The sequence below is a fragment of the Saimiri boliviensis genome, chromosome 11 (genome assembly GCF_048565385.1).
Source record: "Saimiri boliviensis isolate mSaiBol1 chromosome 11, mSaiBol1.pri, whole genome shotgun sequence".
NCBI classification, from domain to species: Eukaryota; Metazoa; Chordata; class Mammalia; order Primates; family Cebidae; genus Saimiri; species Saimiri boliviensis.
Window position 1 is genome coordinate 44011703 of NC_133459.1, and position 20206 is coordinate 44031908.

General features: G+C 42.5%; 1 protein-coding gene across 1 annotated transcript in view; it reads right to left on the minus strand.

Annotated features, from left to right (window-relative positions):
* Positions 1-10687, minus strand: part of ZSWIM5 (zinc finger SWIM-type containing 5) — a 160228-nt gene extending 149541 nt beyond the window's left edge. Inside the window, exon 1 of the mRNA XM_010347585.3 lies at positions 9888-10687. Within this exon, the coding sequence (XP_010345887.3) occupies positions 9888-10482 (595 nt within the window). The 5' untranslated portion in view covers positions 10483-10687. The remainder of the gene's footprint in view (positions 1-9887) is intronic.
* Between the last annotated feature and the right edge of the window lie 9519 nt (positions 10688-20206).

The window sequence follows — 20206 nt, forward strand, 5'->3', positions numbered from 1 at the left end:
GTGCCTGTAATCCCAGCTACGTGGGAGACTAAGGCAGGAGAATGATTTGAACCCAGAAGGTGGAGGTTGCAGTGAGCCGAGATCATGCCATTGTACTCTAGCCTAGGTGACAGTGCGAAACTATGACTCAAAAAAAAAGAAGGATGAGACAATGCTGAAGATGAAGCCTGCAGCAGCAGACCATCCACATCAATTTATGAAGAAAAAAAAATCATCTTGTTTGTGCTCTAATTGAAGAGAATGGACAATTAACAGCAGAAACGATAGACAGTATCATAGACATCTCAATCTGTACAGCTTACACAATTTTGCTGAGAAATTAAAGTTGAACAAATTTTCTACTTGACAGGTGCCAGAACCACTGCACCCAGATCAGCTACAGATAAGAGCAGGGCTTTCAATGGAAGTTTTAAACTAGTAGTATCAAGATCCTGAGGCATTTCATTGAAGAACTGTAACAGGAGATGAAACATGATTTTACCAGTATGATCCTGAAGACAAAGCACAATCAAAGCAATGGCTACCAAGAGGTGGGAGTGGTCCAATCAAAGCAAGAGCAGACTGATCAAGAGCAAACATCATGGCAACAGTTTTTTAGGATATTCGAGTCATTTGTTTGCTGGCTTTCTGAAGGGACAAAGAATGATAACATTTGATTTATTACGTGAATGTTTTCAGAAAGTTAGTCAAAGCATTAGCAGAAAAATGCCCAAGAAAGCTTCACCAGAGTTTTCATCCACCACAACAATGTTCCTGCTTATTCCTCTCATCAAACAAGGGCAATTCTATGAGAGTTTTGATGAGAAATCACTAGGCATCCACCTTACAGTCCTGATTTGGCTCCTTGTTCTTTTTGTTCCCTAATTTAAAAAAAAAAAAATCTTCAAAAGGCACTAATTTTTCTTCAGTCAATAATGTAAAAGACTCCACTTGGCTGGGTGTGGTGGCTCATACCTGTAATCCCAGCACTTTCGGAGGCTGAGGTGGGCAGATCATGAGGTCAGGAGTTCAAGACCAGCCTAGCCAACATAGTGAAACCCTATCTCTACTAAAAATACAAAAAATTAGCTGAGCGTGGTGGCAGGCACCTGTAATCCCAGTCACTTAGGAAACTGAGGCAGGAAAATTGCTTGAACCTGGGAGGTGGAGGTTGCAGTGAGCCAAGATCTCGCCATTGCACTCCAGCCCAGAAGACAGTGCGAGACTCTGTCTCAAAGAAAAAAAAAAAGACTCCACTGACACGGTTGAATTACTAGGATCTTCATTTCTTTAGGGATGAGCTAAGTAGCTTGCATCATTGCTTACAAAAGTTCTTGAACTTGATAAAGCTTATATTGAGAAATAAAGTTTATACTTTTAATTTTTATCCTTTAATTCCATTTTTCCATGAGCTTTTGAAGTCCCCTTATATGTTTTAATTTCTCTCAGGTAAATATCTAAGAGTAGGATTGCTGAATCTTTTGGTTAAGTATATGATTAGCTGTGTAAGACATTGTTTTCCAATATAGCTGCGCCATTTTGTATTCATAACATACATTACATGCCAGCAATGTGTGAGAGTTCCAATTACTCCATATACTTGCCAGCACTTGGTACAGTAAGTCTTTTTTTTTCTTTAAGCATTTTAGTGTGTGAGTAATGTAGGTTATTTCCTTGAATTTTAACTTGTATTTCTCTAAGGACTAAATTATAAAAAAGTAAATAAACAATTGTTAAGGCAAGAAAACAAGTAGGCAGAAGGGTACTTCAGCTTTTGATTCAATAGTCTATTTTTTAAGAAGGTAACTATGTTATACTGTCCCAAATACCACATTCATCACTCCATTATAAAGAACAGGCAAAAGGCCAAAAAACATGTACGCAAGGAACTTTTCAAAAACAGGTTTCAGAAACTCTGAGAGTCAAATATTCACTCAGTTTATAACTTCCTCCCTTCATAAAGATGGCAATGTAATGTAGTCCTTAGAAGTTTAGGCTATGATGCTGAACCCAACTTTGTACTCTAAGATAGGAAAATGCAAAGCATTATAGAAAGCCATCTACTGAAAACAGGTAAACAATTATTTACTGAGCCTTACACATAAGAAGTGACAATGTTAATTCAATGAACTAATCAAGAACAAGTTAATAATAAGCTTCAAGAGTAATTTTTATCTATATAATGCTTTAAAACTCAGAAGCATCCAGAAATTGAGCCACAAAATACCAGTACATCTTTTAGGCTTCAGTCACACATAAATTAAGAGAGATGTCATACTACACAAATATTTAAAATGATATGACAATTTACTCATTCATTCAATAAACATTTACTGAGCACCAACTTAGTACAAACCACATTATACATCCTAAGGGGGAGAAAAATTACACTGAAAACCAAAAATTAAAGTTGACTATATATGATAACAAAAACTATCACAGAGTAATTTAACAGATAATCATGCAATACTAAAGCTAATATTTAAATAAGTATGATTTTCTTAGTCTACTAGCTCCATGATAGGCTCAAAGTATCCAAGAAGCATGCTGCCCATATCAGGAAAAAATGAGCCTATAAATAAACTACAAGGTAAAAAATTCACATAAAAGTTACCTGGAATAAATTATTATCTATTTCTAATATCAAACACTAATTCTAAACTGTAGTAATTTAAGGCTTGGAAACAGACATTAAAATTCATATGCTTTCAAGGTTATCCATTGCTAAAGCTGAGTTATAAATAGAGTGTATAAAAAAATCCACAGTAATCTGTTCATTCATATATGTATACCCTGAGTATACATATCACACAGTCAACATTTTTTATCAAGAATGATTACAATTTTAACCTTTAAATAACCACTTATTTGTCAAAAACATTCCACATGTATTAACGTTAAATAATCAATCATGAAAATTGAATCAAACAAGTCTAAATAATGCTTATCTAATAAAATTAATATGGTGACTTCCTAAAGCAAGCCGTATTTAATGTAATAAAGTTTAAAATTCACTTGACACTCAGTTATGTGACAAGAAACAACTATAAGAAGCTGTTATGGACTGAATTATGTCACCCCCCCAAAAAATATGTTCAAGTCCTAACACCCAATACCTCAGAACATAACTTCAGTCCCTCATGATGTGACCTTGGAAATAGGGTTGTTGCATATGTGATTCGTTGAAATAAGGTCATACTGGAGTAGGGTGAGCCCCTAATCCAATATGACTGGTGTCCTTATAAGAAGGCCATGTGAAAACAGACACACACAGGAAGACTGCCACATGACCACAAAGGCAGAGATTGGAATTTTGCAGCTACGAGGCAAAGAATTCCAAAGACAGACAACAAACCACCAGAAGCTAGCAAGGCAACAGGGGATTCCCCTGTAGGTTGCAGAAGGAGCATAGCACTGTCAACACCTTGATTTTAGATTTCTAGCCTCCAGAACTCTGAGACAATACATTTCTGTGGTTTTAAGCCAATCCAGTTTGTGACACTTTGTTACAGCAGCCATAGAAAACTAATACAGCATTTTTTTACTAATATATACATTTTTCTTGTACATTAATGCATTGATTTTTTTATTTTATTTTCTACTGTATCATACAGTAAACTTGACTTTTTTGGTATACAGTTCTACACATTTTTTTTTTTTTTTTTTTTTTTGAGACGGAGTTTCGCTCTTGTTACCCAGGCTGGAGTGCAATGGCGCGATCTCCGCTCACCACAACCTCCGCCTCCTGGGTTCAGGCAATTCTCCTGCCTCAGCCTCCTGAGTAGCTGGGATTACAGGCACGTGCCACCATGCCCAGCTAATTTTTTTTTTGTATTTTTAGTACAGACAGGGTTTCACCATGTTGACCAGGATGGTCTTGATCTCTCGACCTCGTGATCCACCTGCCTCGGCCTCCCAAAGTGCTGGGATTACAGGCTTGAGCCACCGCGCCCGGCAGTTCTACACATTTTAACAAGTGTATATATTCAGATAACCCTCACCATAATAGATCACTGACAGTTGATGTCTTGTTTTTCAATTGCCATTGAAGCAAGAGAAATAAAATTGTTTCATAGAGGCATAAATTTCTTGCCTTTTCAATAATATATTTTTTATATTCCTAAAATAAAGATAACCTCTAAAATAAAATCCACTATCTTTAGTTTATCTATTACCTTTAAAATCCAAAACTCTATCCTTGAGAAAGTCACCTCTAAAAAAAATTCATTTAAAGCTTTCATTTGAAGAAATTGATAGATAAATCACCATTCCTCACACAAAACAGATGGTCAACACAGAAGATACACACACCTAAGTTGTAACACTCATATTACTTAATGCTATCAGTTATTATATGCACAAATCTGGAGTTTTCCCCATATATTCTAATAGCACTTACACTCAAAATTCAGGTCTGTCTCTCTCAGTTTTACAACACTGAGAAGTCCACGCTAAACATTCAGCCATTCAACAAGCATTTATTGAACATTAAAATGTGTACATATGTGATGTGTTAGGGTAGAGGGAGAGAACTCATTGTTAAAAAAAAAAAAGACAATGTAATTTAAAACTTGATAAATTTCTATGCTAAAAAGTATACCCACTTAAAGTAATGCAGCTGCCTTCTGTGATGGACTATCTTAAATATCAATAAAGTCATTTTTCTCCTCACGAAATTTTATTATGATTTTATTCATCCTAACTCACATATGATGCTATAGTTTTTTCAGTGTAGATTTTATTTTTAATAAAATAAAATTTTATTATTTTATTCCCCAAACAATATAGATTAAAACAAATTACATATAAAAATCAACAACTGTAATACTTGTTATTGATAAGTTTCACAAAAGTTATACTACAGAAAAATTTCACAGACCTGTTTGATGACATACAAGTGCACATAATTTTTAAACTTACTACTTGATGTTTAAGTTATAGATAGCTTCCTGAAATGGACCACTTTTTCTTTCTTTTTTTTTTTTTTTTTTTTTTGAGACGGAATTTTGCTCTTGTTGCCCAAGCTGGAGTGCAATGGAGTGATCTTGGCTCACAACAACCTCCACCTCCCAGGTTCAAGCGAATCCCCTGCCTCAGCCTCCTGAGTAACTGGGATTAAAGGCATGTGCCACCACGCCTGGTTAAGTTTTTATTGTTTTAGTAAAGATGGGGTTTTTCCATGTTGGTCAGGTTGGTCTTGAACTCCCGACCTCAGGTGATCCACCCACGTCGGCCTCCCAAAGAGCTGGGATTACAGGCATGAGCCACTGAGCCTGGCCTATTGGGCCACCTTTTATATTTCCGTTGTTGACTTTGCAATTGTACCTCTTCCATATAAGCTAATACTTAGCATTCTAGCTCTAGTCTTGAAGACTGCAAGAACAAATCATGTACTTATTTTAAAATGTGTAGACTAAAACTATGGGGTTTTGTTGAAGTCGCCTGTCAAAATCTACTTAAAATGTCTGAATAAATATGTATATAACTAAGATGTACCAGGTACAGAAGGCCCCTGCATGTCTTTACCCAATTTTTTAAACTCTAAATATCCAAGTTAATATAATATTTCTGTGTTTAAGTGAGAAAAACTCATAGTGCTTTTTTTTCTTCAATCAATTCAAATTTTCCTGAGAAAAAGCAAAGCTTCTGGCCGGGCATGGTGGCTCACACCTGTAATCCCAGCACTTTGGGAGGCCAAGGCAGGTTGATCACAAGGTCAAGAGGTCGAGACTAGCCTGACCAACATGGTGAAACCCCATCTCTACTAAAAATATAAAAATTAGTTGGGCGTGGTAGCACATGCCTGTAATCCCAGCTACTCAGGAGGCTGAGACAGGAGAATCGCTTGAAATCAGGAGGCGGAGGTTGCAGTGAACCAAGATCGTACCACTGCACTCCAGCCTGAGTGACAGAGCGAGACTCTTTCTCAAAAAAATTTAAAAAAAGCAAAGCGTCTTTAAGTTTTATCAAACACAAAGAAATCAATTTAAAGTACAGTGGATAGCAAAAAGGTCAAAATCTTAAAAACTGTTAGAAATTATAGTTGTCTTATTCTTATGCCATCTGCAGACTCCTGAATAAGTATTTTCCCAAGGTTCATACTACTGCTATATCCACAGGCTTCTAAAACAGGTTAAAAAAATGCAGATGCTGAAAACATATGGACTCTATTACCTCTACAATACTGAGATCAGACTGTAAGTCTGTTGACATAGCTTCAAACTTACAGACATCCGTTAAGAAACTAATTTGTGGCCGGGCGCGGTGGCTCAAGCTTGTAATCCCAGCACTTTGGGAGGCCAAGGCGGGTGGATCACGAGGTCGAGAGATCGAGACCATCCTGGTCAACATGGTGAAACCCCGTCTCTACTAAAAATACAAAAAATTAGCTGGGCAAGGTGGCACGTGCCTGTAATCCGAGCTACTCAGGAGGCTGAGGCAGGAGAATTGCCTGAACCCAGGAGGCAGAGGTTGCGGTGAGCCGAGATCGCGCCATTGCACTCCAGCCTGGGTAACAAGAGCGAAACTCCGTCTCAAAAAAAAAGAAACGAATTTGCAATTTTCCCCTTTTAAAAGGACTATTACTTCTGATGCAGTACTGATATAAAATAAATGTATCCTTTGAGCATAGCAAAAAAAAAAAATCTTTTGAGTATAGCTGGAAAAGTTTTGGTTTTGATTTAAATCTGAAGTATCAGGCTGGGCGCGGTGGCTCAAGCCTGTAATCCCAGCACTTTGGGAGGCCGAGGTGGGTGGATCACAAGGTCAAGAGATCGAGACCAACCTGGTCAACATGGTGAAACCCCGTCTCTATTAAAAATACAAAAAATTGACCGGGCATGGTGGCTCAAGCCTGTAATCCCAGCACTTTGGGAGGCCGAGGCGGGTGGATCACGAGGTCAAGAGATCGAGACCATCCTGGTCAACATGGTGAAACCCCGTCTCTACTAAAAATACAAAAAATTAGCTGGGCATGGTGGCACGTGCCTGTAATCCCAGCTACTCAGGAGGCTGAGGCAGGAGAATTGCCTGACCCCAGGAGGCGGAGGTTGCGGTGAGCCGAGATCGCGCCATTGCACTCCAGCCTGGGCAACAAGAGCGAAACTCCGTCTCAAAAAAAAAAAAAAAAAATACAAAAAATTAGCTGGGCATGGTGGTGCGTGCCTATAATCCCAGCTACTCAGGAGGCTGAGGCAGGAGAATTGCCTGAACCCAGGAGGCAGAGGTTGCGGTGAGCCGAGATCGCGCCATTGCACTCCAGCCTGGGTAACAAGAGCGAAACTCCGTCTCAAAAAAAAAAAAAAAAAGAATGTTGTCACAGAAATACTCCAACTTTCTGTTCTTCCTAAAGCATTGGCCTTCAGTAACCTCCTAAATCTGAGGTTCTATGGTTTAGAAACAGTAAGAAAATACGTAGAATTCTTAATAAGCATCACTTAGTAATTGAGTCTGAAGTACAGTTATAAACTGAAGAACACCATTACTAACTTGCTATATACAAATCACTTCCTTACTCATCTCTTGGCAATACTCTCTATATTAAATCATTTAACTTTAAGTTTAGGAATGGGAGATGAGTCTCTAGTTTTACATATTAAAAGTGGTTCATACCAAAATACAGAACTCAAAAATATGCAGAACAGACTATCCTACTCTTCTATACTTAGTAACCTAAATTAAAGTCAGAAAAATAAAAATTACACAGTTTGTGGTTCTCAAGTAGCATTACCTTAAAGTGATAAATTCATTCACCTGTCTTTGTCTTTGAAATCCAAAGTCTATCAGAAAATGTTTATAAATGTGTCTTTTCTCAAGGTCCCTGAAACTATCATGAGAGCCCATAACCCCAGAACCACATTAACTAACATATTATAAAGGGGAAATATCTGATTTAAACATGATCCAGACTACCCAAAATATCCGATTTCATTTGAAACGTGACACTTCAGTCACTTCATTTTTTTTTTTTTTGAGACGGAGTTTTGCTCTTGTTACCCAGGCTGGAGTGCAATGGCACGATCTCGGCTCACCGCAACCTCTGCCTCCTGGGTTCAGGAATTCTCCTGCCTCAGCTTCCTCAGTAGCTGGGATTATAGGCACGCGCCACCATGCCCAGCTAATTTTTTGTATTTTTAGTAGAGACGGGGTTTCACCATGTTGACCAGGTTGGTCTCGATCTCTCGACCTTGTGATCCACCCGCCTCGGCCTCCCAAAGTGCTGGGATTACAGGCTTGAGCCACCGCGCCCAGCCTTCAGTCACTTTAAAACAGACACCTCTTTAAAACTCTTCCTCTCTCTCATTTGCTCCCTAAAGTTTGAAAATTCTTCCAAACCCATCTTACTATAAAGCGACCACTTAAATTGACCCTTTTCGATTTAAAATATTTTAAACAAGAATCTTAAAAGTTAAATGATCTCAACTCATAGAAAAATTAAAATTTACTAATGGGAAAACGATTGTATTCATTTTCATGTTTTCAGTATTTCAGTATTAAAGCCGCACACCTTAATTACATGTTTATTCAATTTACTCTTTCAAAAATATTCGCAAATACACAAAGGACTAACCTCTTTCAAATAAACAAAACTTGCTCAAACCACTGTCACTACATTCTGGCACAGGATAAATTTGCATTTCATATTTGCAAAACAAATTGTGGTATGCTGTTGTTTTGGCTAGAAACACAGGAATCAATTAATTCTCAATAACCAGAAGGAGATTACTTTATATGAAAGAGCACCATTCAAAGAAAAACATTTTTCAAATATGTTGGTATTACCTGGAGAGCTAGATGTCTGGGGTTTGTGAGTCTCTCTGTGCTTGTTTAATTCTAAAAACAACCTCTCTTCAATTCCTTTCAAAAATCAGTATTTTCTTCAATAAATATAAGCATATACTGTACAATAAAATGCAAAAAGATATGTACTTCCAGAATGCTATAATAATCCAAATAGAAAAAAAAATCGTGTTTTAATTTTCCATACAGCAAGTCAATGTTAATCAATGTCATTTTTTCCTCTTTCTCCTTAAACATTCCACATATCAGAAGCACTATATTTATATATTTAATAAGATTAACAAACTGACTAGAAGCTCCAGAGGAGTAAGGGAAGAAGAAATCATTTTTGTAATACATTTTCCCACAACAAAAAGATAAAAGCAAATACGACGACTTGTTATATGAGAAGCATTTGAAAAACCCAGCGTGACCAGCTTTTGATTTACCTCAGTCTGACAAGGAAGAGGACCCCACCCCCATTCCAGATTGTATGGCTTTTTTTTTCCTTGGGTAGGGGTGTGGAGAAGAAGCTGTCACATTTCCATCTTTGGTTATTGTTAGTCCGAAGCCTAGATTCCCAAGCATCGCTGGACCAGGGGGAAAAAATCCTAGAGTAGACCATTAAAACTGTCTGAAACATGCAGTATTTTGTTGAGGCTTTTTTCCCAGGGTTAAAGTTAATTACATCGAGACTCAATCGGCTAGGGCTATAGGTTGCCTCTGACAGTCTGCCCCTCAAATGCTCCCTCTAAAACGCTTGTTCCAGATTTACTAACAATCCGCTCCTCTCCAAACTTAAATTAGGAAAACGCATTTGTGAAATTATTACGTCCAAAGAGGCATACCTCCCCATTCTCTTTGCCTTTGGTATGGGGAGTAGAAAGAGTGAAGAAGAGTGATCTATTCGCTCATCAAACAAAAAGAAATGGGGATAGAGGGTCAGTGGAGGAAAGAGCAGTGGTGGACCTGAGTTAAAGGTTGAAAAAAGTTTTTGTGACTCGTTTGTCCTTGGGCAGGGGTACAGCAGTTGGGCAGAAGACCGGGGTCTCGGCCCCAGGGCTCGGGCAGGGAAGAGGCACCTGCGGAAGAGGAGGCTGAGGACCCGAACGCGGCAGGCGAGCACCTACCGACTTGCAGCACGTTCTCCACGGAGCCGCTGTCCAGCAGACGGATGCCCCGGCGGAACGGGAGCCCCTCGCCACCGCAGCCGGCCGCGCCGGCCCCTGCGCCTAGCCCGGGGGTTGCCCCAGCCGCGACAGTCCCGGGGGCGGAGCCGGCCGGAGCGGCGGCCCCGGGGGGTGGTGGCAGCCCCTCCTCGGCCGGCGGAGCCCCCAAGGCGCCACCAGCCGCGCCGGCGCCGGGGCCGCCCCGGTACTGGAAGCTGGAGTACATGCAGATCTCCCGCTCATTCCGCGGGAAAGACCAGTAGACGATGCGGCGTTGCACGGGCTCCGGGATCCGCTCGAAGCGCTCCTCCACCCGTTCGTACGCCCACTTTTCTGCCACCGTCTTGGCGGCGCAGTCCAGTAAGGACTCCGGCTGCAGGTGGGGGCGGGCTCCGAGGGCCAGGCAGCTGCTGCCGACGCCCCCCGCCCCTCCGCCAGCTGCCCTGGGCGAACTGCGAGGGTGGTGAGCTTGCGGGCTGGGCCACGAACACAGCCGCTTGGCCGGAGAGACCGGCGACGGCGAGAGCAGCTCCTCACGCTCACCTCCGTCCGCCATTGCTGGGGACTAACTGACTGATTGAGGCGGCGGCAGCGGCTCAGGCTGCGGCGGAGACCCCGACCACGGCCACGCGCCCCGCGCAAGCGCCCAGCGGCGGCGCCAAGGTGGGCGGGGCTAGAGAACCCGCGAGCCAGCCGGCCCGAGTGGGGAGCCGGGGCCGGGCCCGGGCGCGCGCCGAAAGGGCCGACGCGGTCTGCCTGAGGACTAGCGTGAGGCGGCGCGCGCGGTCCGGGCCGCCGCGGACGCGAAGACAGGCGGGCGCGAGCAAGGGCCCGCGGCGCGCTCCAGACGCAGACAGCCCAGAACGCTAACCGACGGCTCGCTCGGAGCCGGCGGTCGCGGAGGGGAGAGGAGCGCCGGGCACTGTCGCCCGCCCGCCCGCGGACCTCCAGGCCACCTGCCGCCGGCCAGACAGAAAGGGACTGTGTCACCGAATGAAAGGGCGGGGCCATAAGGCTTCCGAGGAGCCGCCTCCGTGAAGTTACAGGCTCGCGGGGCACAAGGAGAAAAAACTCACACTCTAGCTCCAGCGGTACTGATGTGACAGGAGGCTGTCACAGCCGAGTGGAAGATCTGACAGAAAGACGCTGGGAAGAAGACACTAGGGGGAAAAAAATCAGAAAGTTCAAGTGATGAAAACTCGCCTCGCGCCACAACAATGTAGGATAAAGCTGGCGGTTGCCTCACCCGACCCCAGAGTGGGGACGAAGTCGCACCACCCCTTGACTGGACAACGGGGCGCCAAGATCTTAAGGCCTCCGCGGCTGCACGTTGATGGAGTCTTTTGGCGGGTTTAGCACCTTGCATCCTAGGATACAAAACACTTTTTGTGTGTGTTTTTGGTAGAATTCTTTGATCCCTTACCTCCAATCTGAATTAGGTCTTTCGTGTTTTCCTCACTTGGCTCAGTCTTACGCACCTTTACATAGTTATATGTTTACATATTTGTTTAATGTCTGACTGTCAGCTCCATGAGAGCGAGAATCATGTCTGTTTCCTTCACCATAATTCATCCTCTGCCTGGCACACAGAGGGTGCTCAAGAATGGCAACTTCATCACTAACTTCATCAACAACACGCAGTTGTAAGTGACTGTCTCTTGCTCGGTCAAGAAAGCCCAGATTATTTCAAAATTTGCTGACAAACTGATCTCTACAACTTTAAAATGTTCCAAGAACTGTATTAAAAGAGTTTCTAGCAAATTTTAGAGGGTAGGATCGAGTAAGAAGAGAGTAAATAATTGGAGACAGGCTGGAGCCACAGTTTGGTTTTGCTGTATTCTCAGAATTAAAGAGCACAAGTTATAGAGTCAGAATTGTGGGTGAATCACACCTGCTGTGTGTGATGCTGTTCATGACTCAGTTAAATCATTTGTAAAAGGGAGCTAGTAATAATGCTGCTACATGTAAATATTATAAGAATTAGAAATAATTGATTTAAAAGACAGGATCTCACTCTGATGTCCAGCCTGGAGTGCAATGGGGTGACCCTAGCTCACTCTAGCCTCAGCTCTTGGGCTCAAACTATCCTCCCACCTCAGCCTCCTGAATAACTAGGACTACAGATGCACAGCAGCACCACACCCAACTAATTCTTTAAATTTTTTGTGGAGAGGAGGTCTCCCTATGTTGCCCAGGCTGGCTGGGATTAGAAGTAATTCAAATTTTGTGCTTATTCAGTGTAGTAGGTACTCAATAAGTCTCTGTTTAGGCCAGATGCAGTGGTGCATGCCTGTAATCTCAAGGCCTTGGGAGGCCAAAGTGGGAGGATCCCTTAAGCCCAGGAATTCCAGACCAGCCTAGGCAACAGAGCATACTGGAGACCCCATCTCTATACAAGTTATAAAAAATAGCAGGAATTGGTGGCCTACACCCTGTAGTCCTAGCTACTCTGAAGGCTAATGTAAGAAGATTGCTTAAGCCCAGGAGTTCAAGGTTACAGTGAGCTATGATCATGCCACTGTACTGTAGGCTGGGCTAAAGAGCAAGACTCTCTCAAAAAAAAAAAAAAAAAAATCTGTTTATATTGGTTAATGGATTTATATCTGTAAATATCTATAAATAGATTACTGCAAAATAACATAATCCCTACTCCACCTTGAATCTGTTACCACATTTACAGGCTTCCATAACACATACTCTTTTCCTTCCTATAATTTATCAGAGTTTTTTGGGAGAATGAATATTCCTTTAATGCCAAAATGCCTACACATAGAAGATGTTCAGAAAATATTTGCACTTTGAATCAATGAATATGTTACTCTGATTTAATCAGGGTTTTTTTGTTTGTTTGTTTGTTTTTGAGATACAGTCTTGCCCTGTCACCCAGGTGGGAGTGCAGTGGCACAATCTCAGCTCACTGCAACTTCCGCCTCCTGGGTTCAAGAGATTCTCTTGCCTCAACCTCCCAAGTACTACAGGCGCATATACCACCATGTCCGGCTACAGGCGCATATACCACTATGTCTGGCTAATTTTTGTATTTTTTTTAGGAGAGATGAGGTTTTACCATGTTGACCAGGCTGATCTGGAACTCCTGGCTTTAAGTGATCCACCCACCTCAGCCTCCCAAAGTAAAGTGTTGGAATTACAAGTGTGAGCCAAGGCACCTGGCCTATATTTATGTGTTTGTTTGTTTTGTCTGTTTCCCAAAATAGACTATAAGCTCCACCTTAGGTGGGTGTGGTGGCTCACACCTGTAGTTTCAGCAGTTTGGGAGGCTGAGGTGGGTGGATCACTTGAGGCCAGTTCGAGACAAACCTGGGTGGATCACTTGAGGCCAGGAGTTCAAGACAAACCTGGCCAACATGGTGAAACTCCATCTCTACTAAATACAAAAATTAGCCAGGCATGGTGGCTGGCACCCGTAATCCCAGCTACTCAGGAGGCTGAGGCAGGAGAATCACTTGAACCTGGGAGGCAGAGGTTGCACTGAGCCGAGATCGTGCCACTCTCAGCCTGGGAGACAGAGCAAAACTGCATCTCAAAAAAATAAAGAAAGAAATAAGAAAATAAGCACATAAATATATAAATACAGATGATAATAACATGGCAAATAAGACATTTGGGAGTATGCAATATGTGGTTGGGAATAACAAGAATGCCTGATTAATTGGACCATAAGTTTGTGGTGAGAAATAGTGGGAAAAAACTGCAAGAGAGACAGGAGATATTGTGAAAAGCTGTAAAATGCTGACTTGAGGAATCTGCATTTTCTTAGGTTGGTAGAGGGAAGCTTATAAAAGTATTTTCAGCGGGAGAGTTGTATGATAAAAGGCAGTGTTTTAGGAATATAATCAGACAGAAATATGGAGGATGAATCAGGAGAAAGATAAAGTTTGGAGGCAAAGGATGAGTTTGGAAATAAACCAACAGTGTGTGAAGGAGGTAATAAAAGCTTGTAGAAGGCTTTGGATGAAAAGATAGTTAGACATTGGGCAAAAAGGGGTTGAAATCTGGCCTGCACTCCATTTGCCCATCTCTGCACCAACCAGGTTGCATCTGGATGCCTCTTTCTCATTCTCACCAAGTGACCATATGGACTAGCAATAGCTCTGGGCCTGTTTTACCTCTTTCTGTTTGATCTCTCTCCTCTGATGAGAGAATTGCCATATTTCAAAGAGACTGTGGGAGTCTAAAGATATTTCTTTTACAGTGTTGCAATGTCCAGGGTGAAAACACAAACACCAAAATCAATGACCAGGAAGAATACATCACATCTTAAGACAACTCTTTTGATGTCAGGAAAATTTTGATCCAACCTTAGAAATAAGTCTTTAAATTTGCATTTGTGAAACATCCTCAACCCCTCTGCATGGAATGAAATGATGAGATGAAGGTAAGGGATAGAGTGAGGCTGAGATGAGGATTTAGGTATCATTTGACAAGCAAACTGTATGCACCCAGGCATTTATTTAATAAAATTTATTTTGGCTTCTATTTCAATATGCAGAAGATAGAAACCTGTGTTTCCTGATAACACTTTGGGTATATAATAAACACTAAATGAAGTGGGAATGAGAAACATATTTAGGAACTAGAAAGGAAGACCATTCTTTTCTTTTCTTTTTTTTCAGACAGGATCTGGCTCTGTTATTTAGGCTGGATACAATTCAGTGGTACAGTCTTGGCTCACTGAAATCTCTGCTTCCTAGGCTTAAGCGATCCTACTACCTCAGCCTCCCAAGTAGCTGGAATCACAGGCATGTGCCATGACACTTGGCTAATTTTTAAATTTTTTGTAGAGACAAGGTCTACCTATATTGCCCATGGTGGTCTCAAACTCTTGGGCTCAAGCAGCCCTCCCATTTTGGCCTCCCAACATGCTGGGATTATAACACGTCTGCCTGGAATACCATAATCTGAATTGATAGGACCCATTCCCCAACTCTGCTATTTTTTTTTTTTTTTTTTTTTTTTTTTTTTTTTTTTTTTTTTTTAGATACAGAGTTTTGCTGTTGTTGCCCAGGCTGGAGTGCAATGATGCAGTCTTGGCCCACTGTAACCTCCACCTCTCAGCTTCAAGAGATTCTCCTGCCTCAGCCTCCTGAGTAGCTGTGATTACAGGTGCCTGCCACCATGCCTGGCCAATTTTTGTATTTTTAGTGGAGACAGGGTTTCACCACGTTGGCCAGGCTGGTCTTGAATTCCAGACCTCAGATGATCCACCCACCTTGGCCTCCGAAGGTGCCGGGATTACAGGCGTGAGCCACTGCACCCAGGCAACTCTGCTATTTTTCTTGTGGTAGACATTGTGGTTATCTTTCTTCAATTGTAGAGCAGCCATAAAATTAGAGGACTTTATCTCCAAGGGTAAGTGCTAACTTGTCTGATCAACTGGCATAATTCCATCTCTCATTCTAAAGTGATTCATCTGGGGATAAGCAGAGATAAGTCAATCAGTGTATAGCATTTCCCTGGTCATAGGGATTGGTTCAGGAATGAGCATAACCTATTGGGCCAATAAGATATGTGGTTTGCAAGCAACTTCCAGAAAAGAAGAAAGTTCTTACTCTTTTAAGAGAGCTTGCAAAAGCAATTCTTTTAGTGCCTTGACCCAGAAAAGGAGGTTGTTGGTACCATGTTGTGAATACAAAGGTAAGCCAGGCTTGAGTTGAAGCTGACATACTGAAAGATTTATGGGAAGGATGAAAAAATAAAGAGTCCCGATGGCATTGCTGAACAGATGAATCAAACCTACTTGAAGCCCTCTATCGACATCCAGTTACATGAACCAATAAATCCCCTTTATTATTTTTTCAATACTTTATTGAGGCATACTTTTCATGCATTAAAACGCACAAATCGCTGGGTATGGTGGCTCATGCCTGTAATCCCAGCACTTTGGAAGGCCGAGGTGGGCAATCACGAGGTCAGGATTTTGAGACCAGCCTGGCCAGCATAGTGAAACCCTGTCTCTACTAAAAATACAAACAGTAGCCAGGCATGGTGGTGCATGCCTGTAATCTCAGCTATGCAGGAGACTGAGGCAGGAGAATCTCTTGGACCCAGGAGATGGCGGTTGCAGTGAGCCGAGATTGTGCCACTACACTCCAGCCTGGGCGACAGAGCAAGACTCCATCAAAAAAATACAAAAAAAAAACCTCACAAATCTTTTTTTTCTTTTTTAGTACCTTTAATTAAAAGGCACAAATCTCAGGTGTTCAGCTTGATGGGTTTTTTCCCCTCTGAGTCTTCTAGGAAGACTTTTTACAAATGTATACACCCATGAGGTCTTTATGTAGAAGAAAATGTAAAATGTTTCTGTCATTACAGAAAGTTCCCTTATGTCCCTTTCAGCTTGATACCCACCTCCCAGAGATAACCATCATTCATTTAAATGGAATGTAATAATATAGCATAAATTCTTTTATGTCTGGTTTTATTATTAAGCATAATATTTTTGAGAGTCACCTATGTTATTCTCATGACAGTTTGTTCTTTTTTATACTGAGTGGTATTCCACTATATAAATGTTCCACATGTTGTTTGTCTGTCCTCCCTCTAATGGACATTTAGGGTGTGAGTTAGTCAAGATGGGATTAGATGTGCAAGAGATTTATTAGACGTTATGCTTTTTTTTATTGCATTTTAGGTTTTGGGGTACATGTGATGAACATGCAAGATTGTTGCATAGGTACACACATGGCAGTGTGGTTTGCTGCCTTCCGTCCCCTCACCTGTATCTGTCATTTCTCCCCATGCTATCCCTTCCCACCTCCCCACCCCCCCGACGTTATGCTTAATAGGGAACATGGAAAGGAAGCTAGGAGCTAGGGAAGACTCTGAGAGACATCAGATCTCAATGCAGATGAAAGAGAAAAGAAAGGAAGGAAGGTTGAGTGGAAGGGTTTTAGAGTGCACTGCAGTTCTAAGAAAGTTAGGCAAGACTAAATATACTCAGAGGAGTGCTGCATCTTCTAGGATGGGCCTGTCTTAGTACTCCTTCTCTGCACGGAATAATCAGGGGGAGCAGCCTGTGGAAAACATTTATCCAGAGGTAAATGCAGGGATTGATTTTGGAGCACAGCAGCTAAGATGGTCAGTAAAGTATGCTCCCCACAGCCAGAAATCTGCGAAGAGCAGATTTTTTTTTTTTTTTTTTTTTTTTTTTGAGACAGAGTCTTGCTCTGTCGCCAGGTGCCAGGCTGGAGTGCAATGGTGTGATCTCGATCTCGGCTCTCTGCAAACTCCGCCTCCCGGGTTCAAGCAATTCTCCTGCCTCAGCCTCCCGAGTAGCTGGGACACCAGGCGCGCTACCACACCCAACTAATTTTTGTATTTTTAGCAGACATGGGTTTTCACCATGTTGGCCGGGATGGTCTCGATCTCTTGACTTCGTGATCCGCCCGCCTCGGCTTCCCAAAGTGCTGGTATTACAGGCGTGAACCACCGCGCTCGGCTGAGAAGAGCATTTTCGTGACTGCCACAGTTCACCTCTTGTACCTCACCAATTTACTTCTTCATGCAGGATCAGGGAGCAGATTTTCCATAGTTCTCTTCCGGAGGGGAAACTCAGAAGAGGATAATTAATGGGATGAGCTATATTGCCCATTGTTACAACTAGTCTTGGGGCCACAACTGGAACTCATCTTTTTCTTCTTCCACCATCCATTCTGAATTCCCCTCACCCTCAGTTATTACCTCAGCAGGTCTCGGAGCTTGCTTAGGGATGTGATGCAAGCCCTCAGTCCTTAGATTTCTGAACCCTCAGCAATCATACCTTTATAGGCCAGTATTATTTCATATGTCTGTTCATAGTCACACTGGGGCAGGGAAGCACCAGGTAGATGTCTTCAGTTCTACATGTATTCCTTCCTGCCTACACTGTATAAAAGGAATACGGCCGGCCAGGTGCGGTGGCTCAAGCCTGTAATTCCAGCACTTTGGGAGGCCGAGGTGGGTGGATCAAGAGGTCAAGAGATCGAGGCCATCCTGGTCAACATCGTGAAACCCCGTCTCTACTAAAAATACAAAAAATTAGCTGAGCATGGCGGCGCGTGCCTGTAATCCCAGCTACTCAGGCAAGAGAATTGCCTGAACCCAGGAGGCGGAGGTTGCGGTGAGCCGAGATCGCACCATTGCACTCCAGCCTGGGTAACAAGAGTGAAACTCCGTCTCAAAAAAAAAAAAAAAGAATACTGCCTCCTTCTGCTTAAGGGTCAATGACTTCTGCCACTATGCTAACTCCTTTTCTCACCTGCTAGCCCCTGGGAACAAGGAGTCTCTGCTGCCCTGGCGGCAGCTGTAACTTAGGGTGCAATGGATTCGAACCTTTAGTCCTATAGAACCTAGAGTTGTGGGGTCAGAAAGCACAAAATCTCCCAGAAGGTCATTGTAAATGATGATAAATAATGAGGCCACTCTTGCCTCTACTCCTTGGTTTCTAAATCCATGTCTCCTTTCCGTTGGAGCCACAACACTATATAGAGGTGCCTAATTGATTGCATACTTATCGCCTCTAGGATGCCACCCCATCCCTTCAAAATGTGGTCTCTGAACTAAGCATATCAAATGTGTCTATAGAAGGCCATTTGAGCATTTTATAAGGTTGGCTGCTTCTATGCCTATAGAAGGTCTTTCCAGCACTTTATAAGGCTAGCTGGATAATGTGTTATATGATATGACTAGGGTATTCAACGGTCATGCCAGATGTCTTGTCTGTTTTGTGCTGCAATAACAGAATACCACAGACTGGGTAAAGAATATAAGCTTATTCAATACATGATTTGGAGGTTGGGAAGTCCAAGAGCATGGCCCCAACATCTAGTGAGGGCCTTTGTGCTGTGCTTTCCCGCAGTGGAAGGGGAAGTGAGCATGTGAGACAGAAAGAGGATGGGGGCCAAACTTCATCCTTTTGTCAGGAACCCACTCCTGTGATAACTAACCTACTCTCATGATAATGACGGCAGGGTCCTCATGACCTAATCACCTCTTAAAGGTCCCGTCTCTCAATGCTGTTACAATGGCAATTAAATTTCAACATGAGTTTTAGAAGGGACATTCACACTATAGTACCAGATGACTCTCACACACCTTTTGCTGTGAAGTGAGTTCCCTGGTTGGATGCTATTCCATGTTGAATTCTATGCCTATGGGTCAGGCATTTCAGGTGCTAGTTGAGATCTGTAGGCAGGAAAGGCAAACTCATATGCAGGTATCTCTACCTTTGAAAACAAACTCTTGATCCTTTTAGAATGAAAGAAACTGGTATGCTGCATCTGCCACCAGAGACCAGGTGGCCCATGTCAGGAACAGTGCTATATCAGGAGCTTAGTTGTTCATTTTGGTTGCCAACAGATTGGACATTTAAGGCAGCAATAACTAGATAAATCTTGATAGGCGGGAATGCCTGCTGTTGAGCCTATATGTAATTTCCACTTATGCCACCATGAGTTCTCTGTCATGTCCCCATCACACCAGTCCTGGGGCAGTCAATAACAAAGGCTGGTTAGCACCACATGGCCAAGTCATTTTTGTCTGCTTAACTGTTCAATGTCTCTTTCATGATGGATGCTTTTAAGTGGGCATTAATATGTGACATAAAAATCCTTTCCCTTTCAGGTCCCTGACCAGAGGGACCAAGCCCTCTGGTCACTGCCTTGTGGTCACTGCCCGGGAATCTATATTTTCACCTCCTCTAGCCACTTTTCACCTGCTCACAAAGCAGCTAGCCAGATGCATCACTCCAGCTCTACTCATTTGGAAGAGATTTCCTTTACAGTTTTTCAGGGCCACTGCTGAATATGACTATAATGCCATTACAGTCCATTTTTGGCTTGTATCCACATTCCAAATAGGCCTAGCCATAAACCAAGCTCGGGCTTTTTCTTCCTTTTTCAGCTATCATATCAGTCTTCCCTTCCCTCATTTAGATATAAACACAAGCTTAGGGAAGAGCAATAATACAACTATAGCAGGTGGTATGGAAGGCCTAGACTTCCCGCTCATGCTCTCTGTTCCTCTTAAAGCTCTTATAGTCCTGGATGTAATGTCTCTATCTAATGACAGATGTTGGGTATGGCTGAATTTATGAATTGGCAGGTCCAACAGAACGCAACTCATAATGGAAAGTTTCATACTCAAAGTCACCAGGTGCCCCAGAGTCAAGTGTCCTTTCTCTACCAGGGCCCAGTAAGGCACCAGGAGCTGTTTCTCTTAGAGTGTATAATCCTCTCTTGTGAATAACATGACCTTGTTCCAAATTCCTAGGACCTGCACTG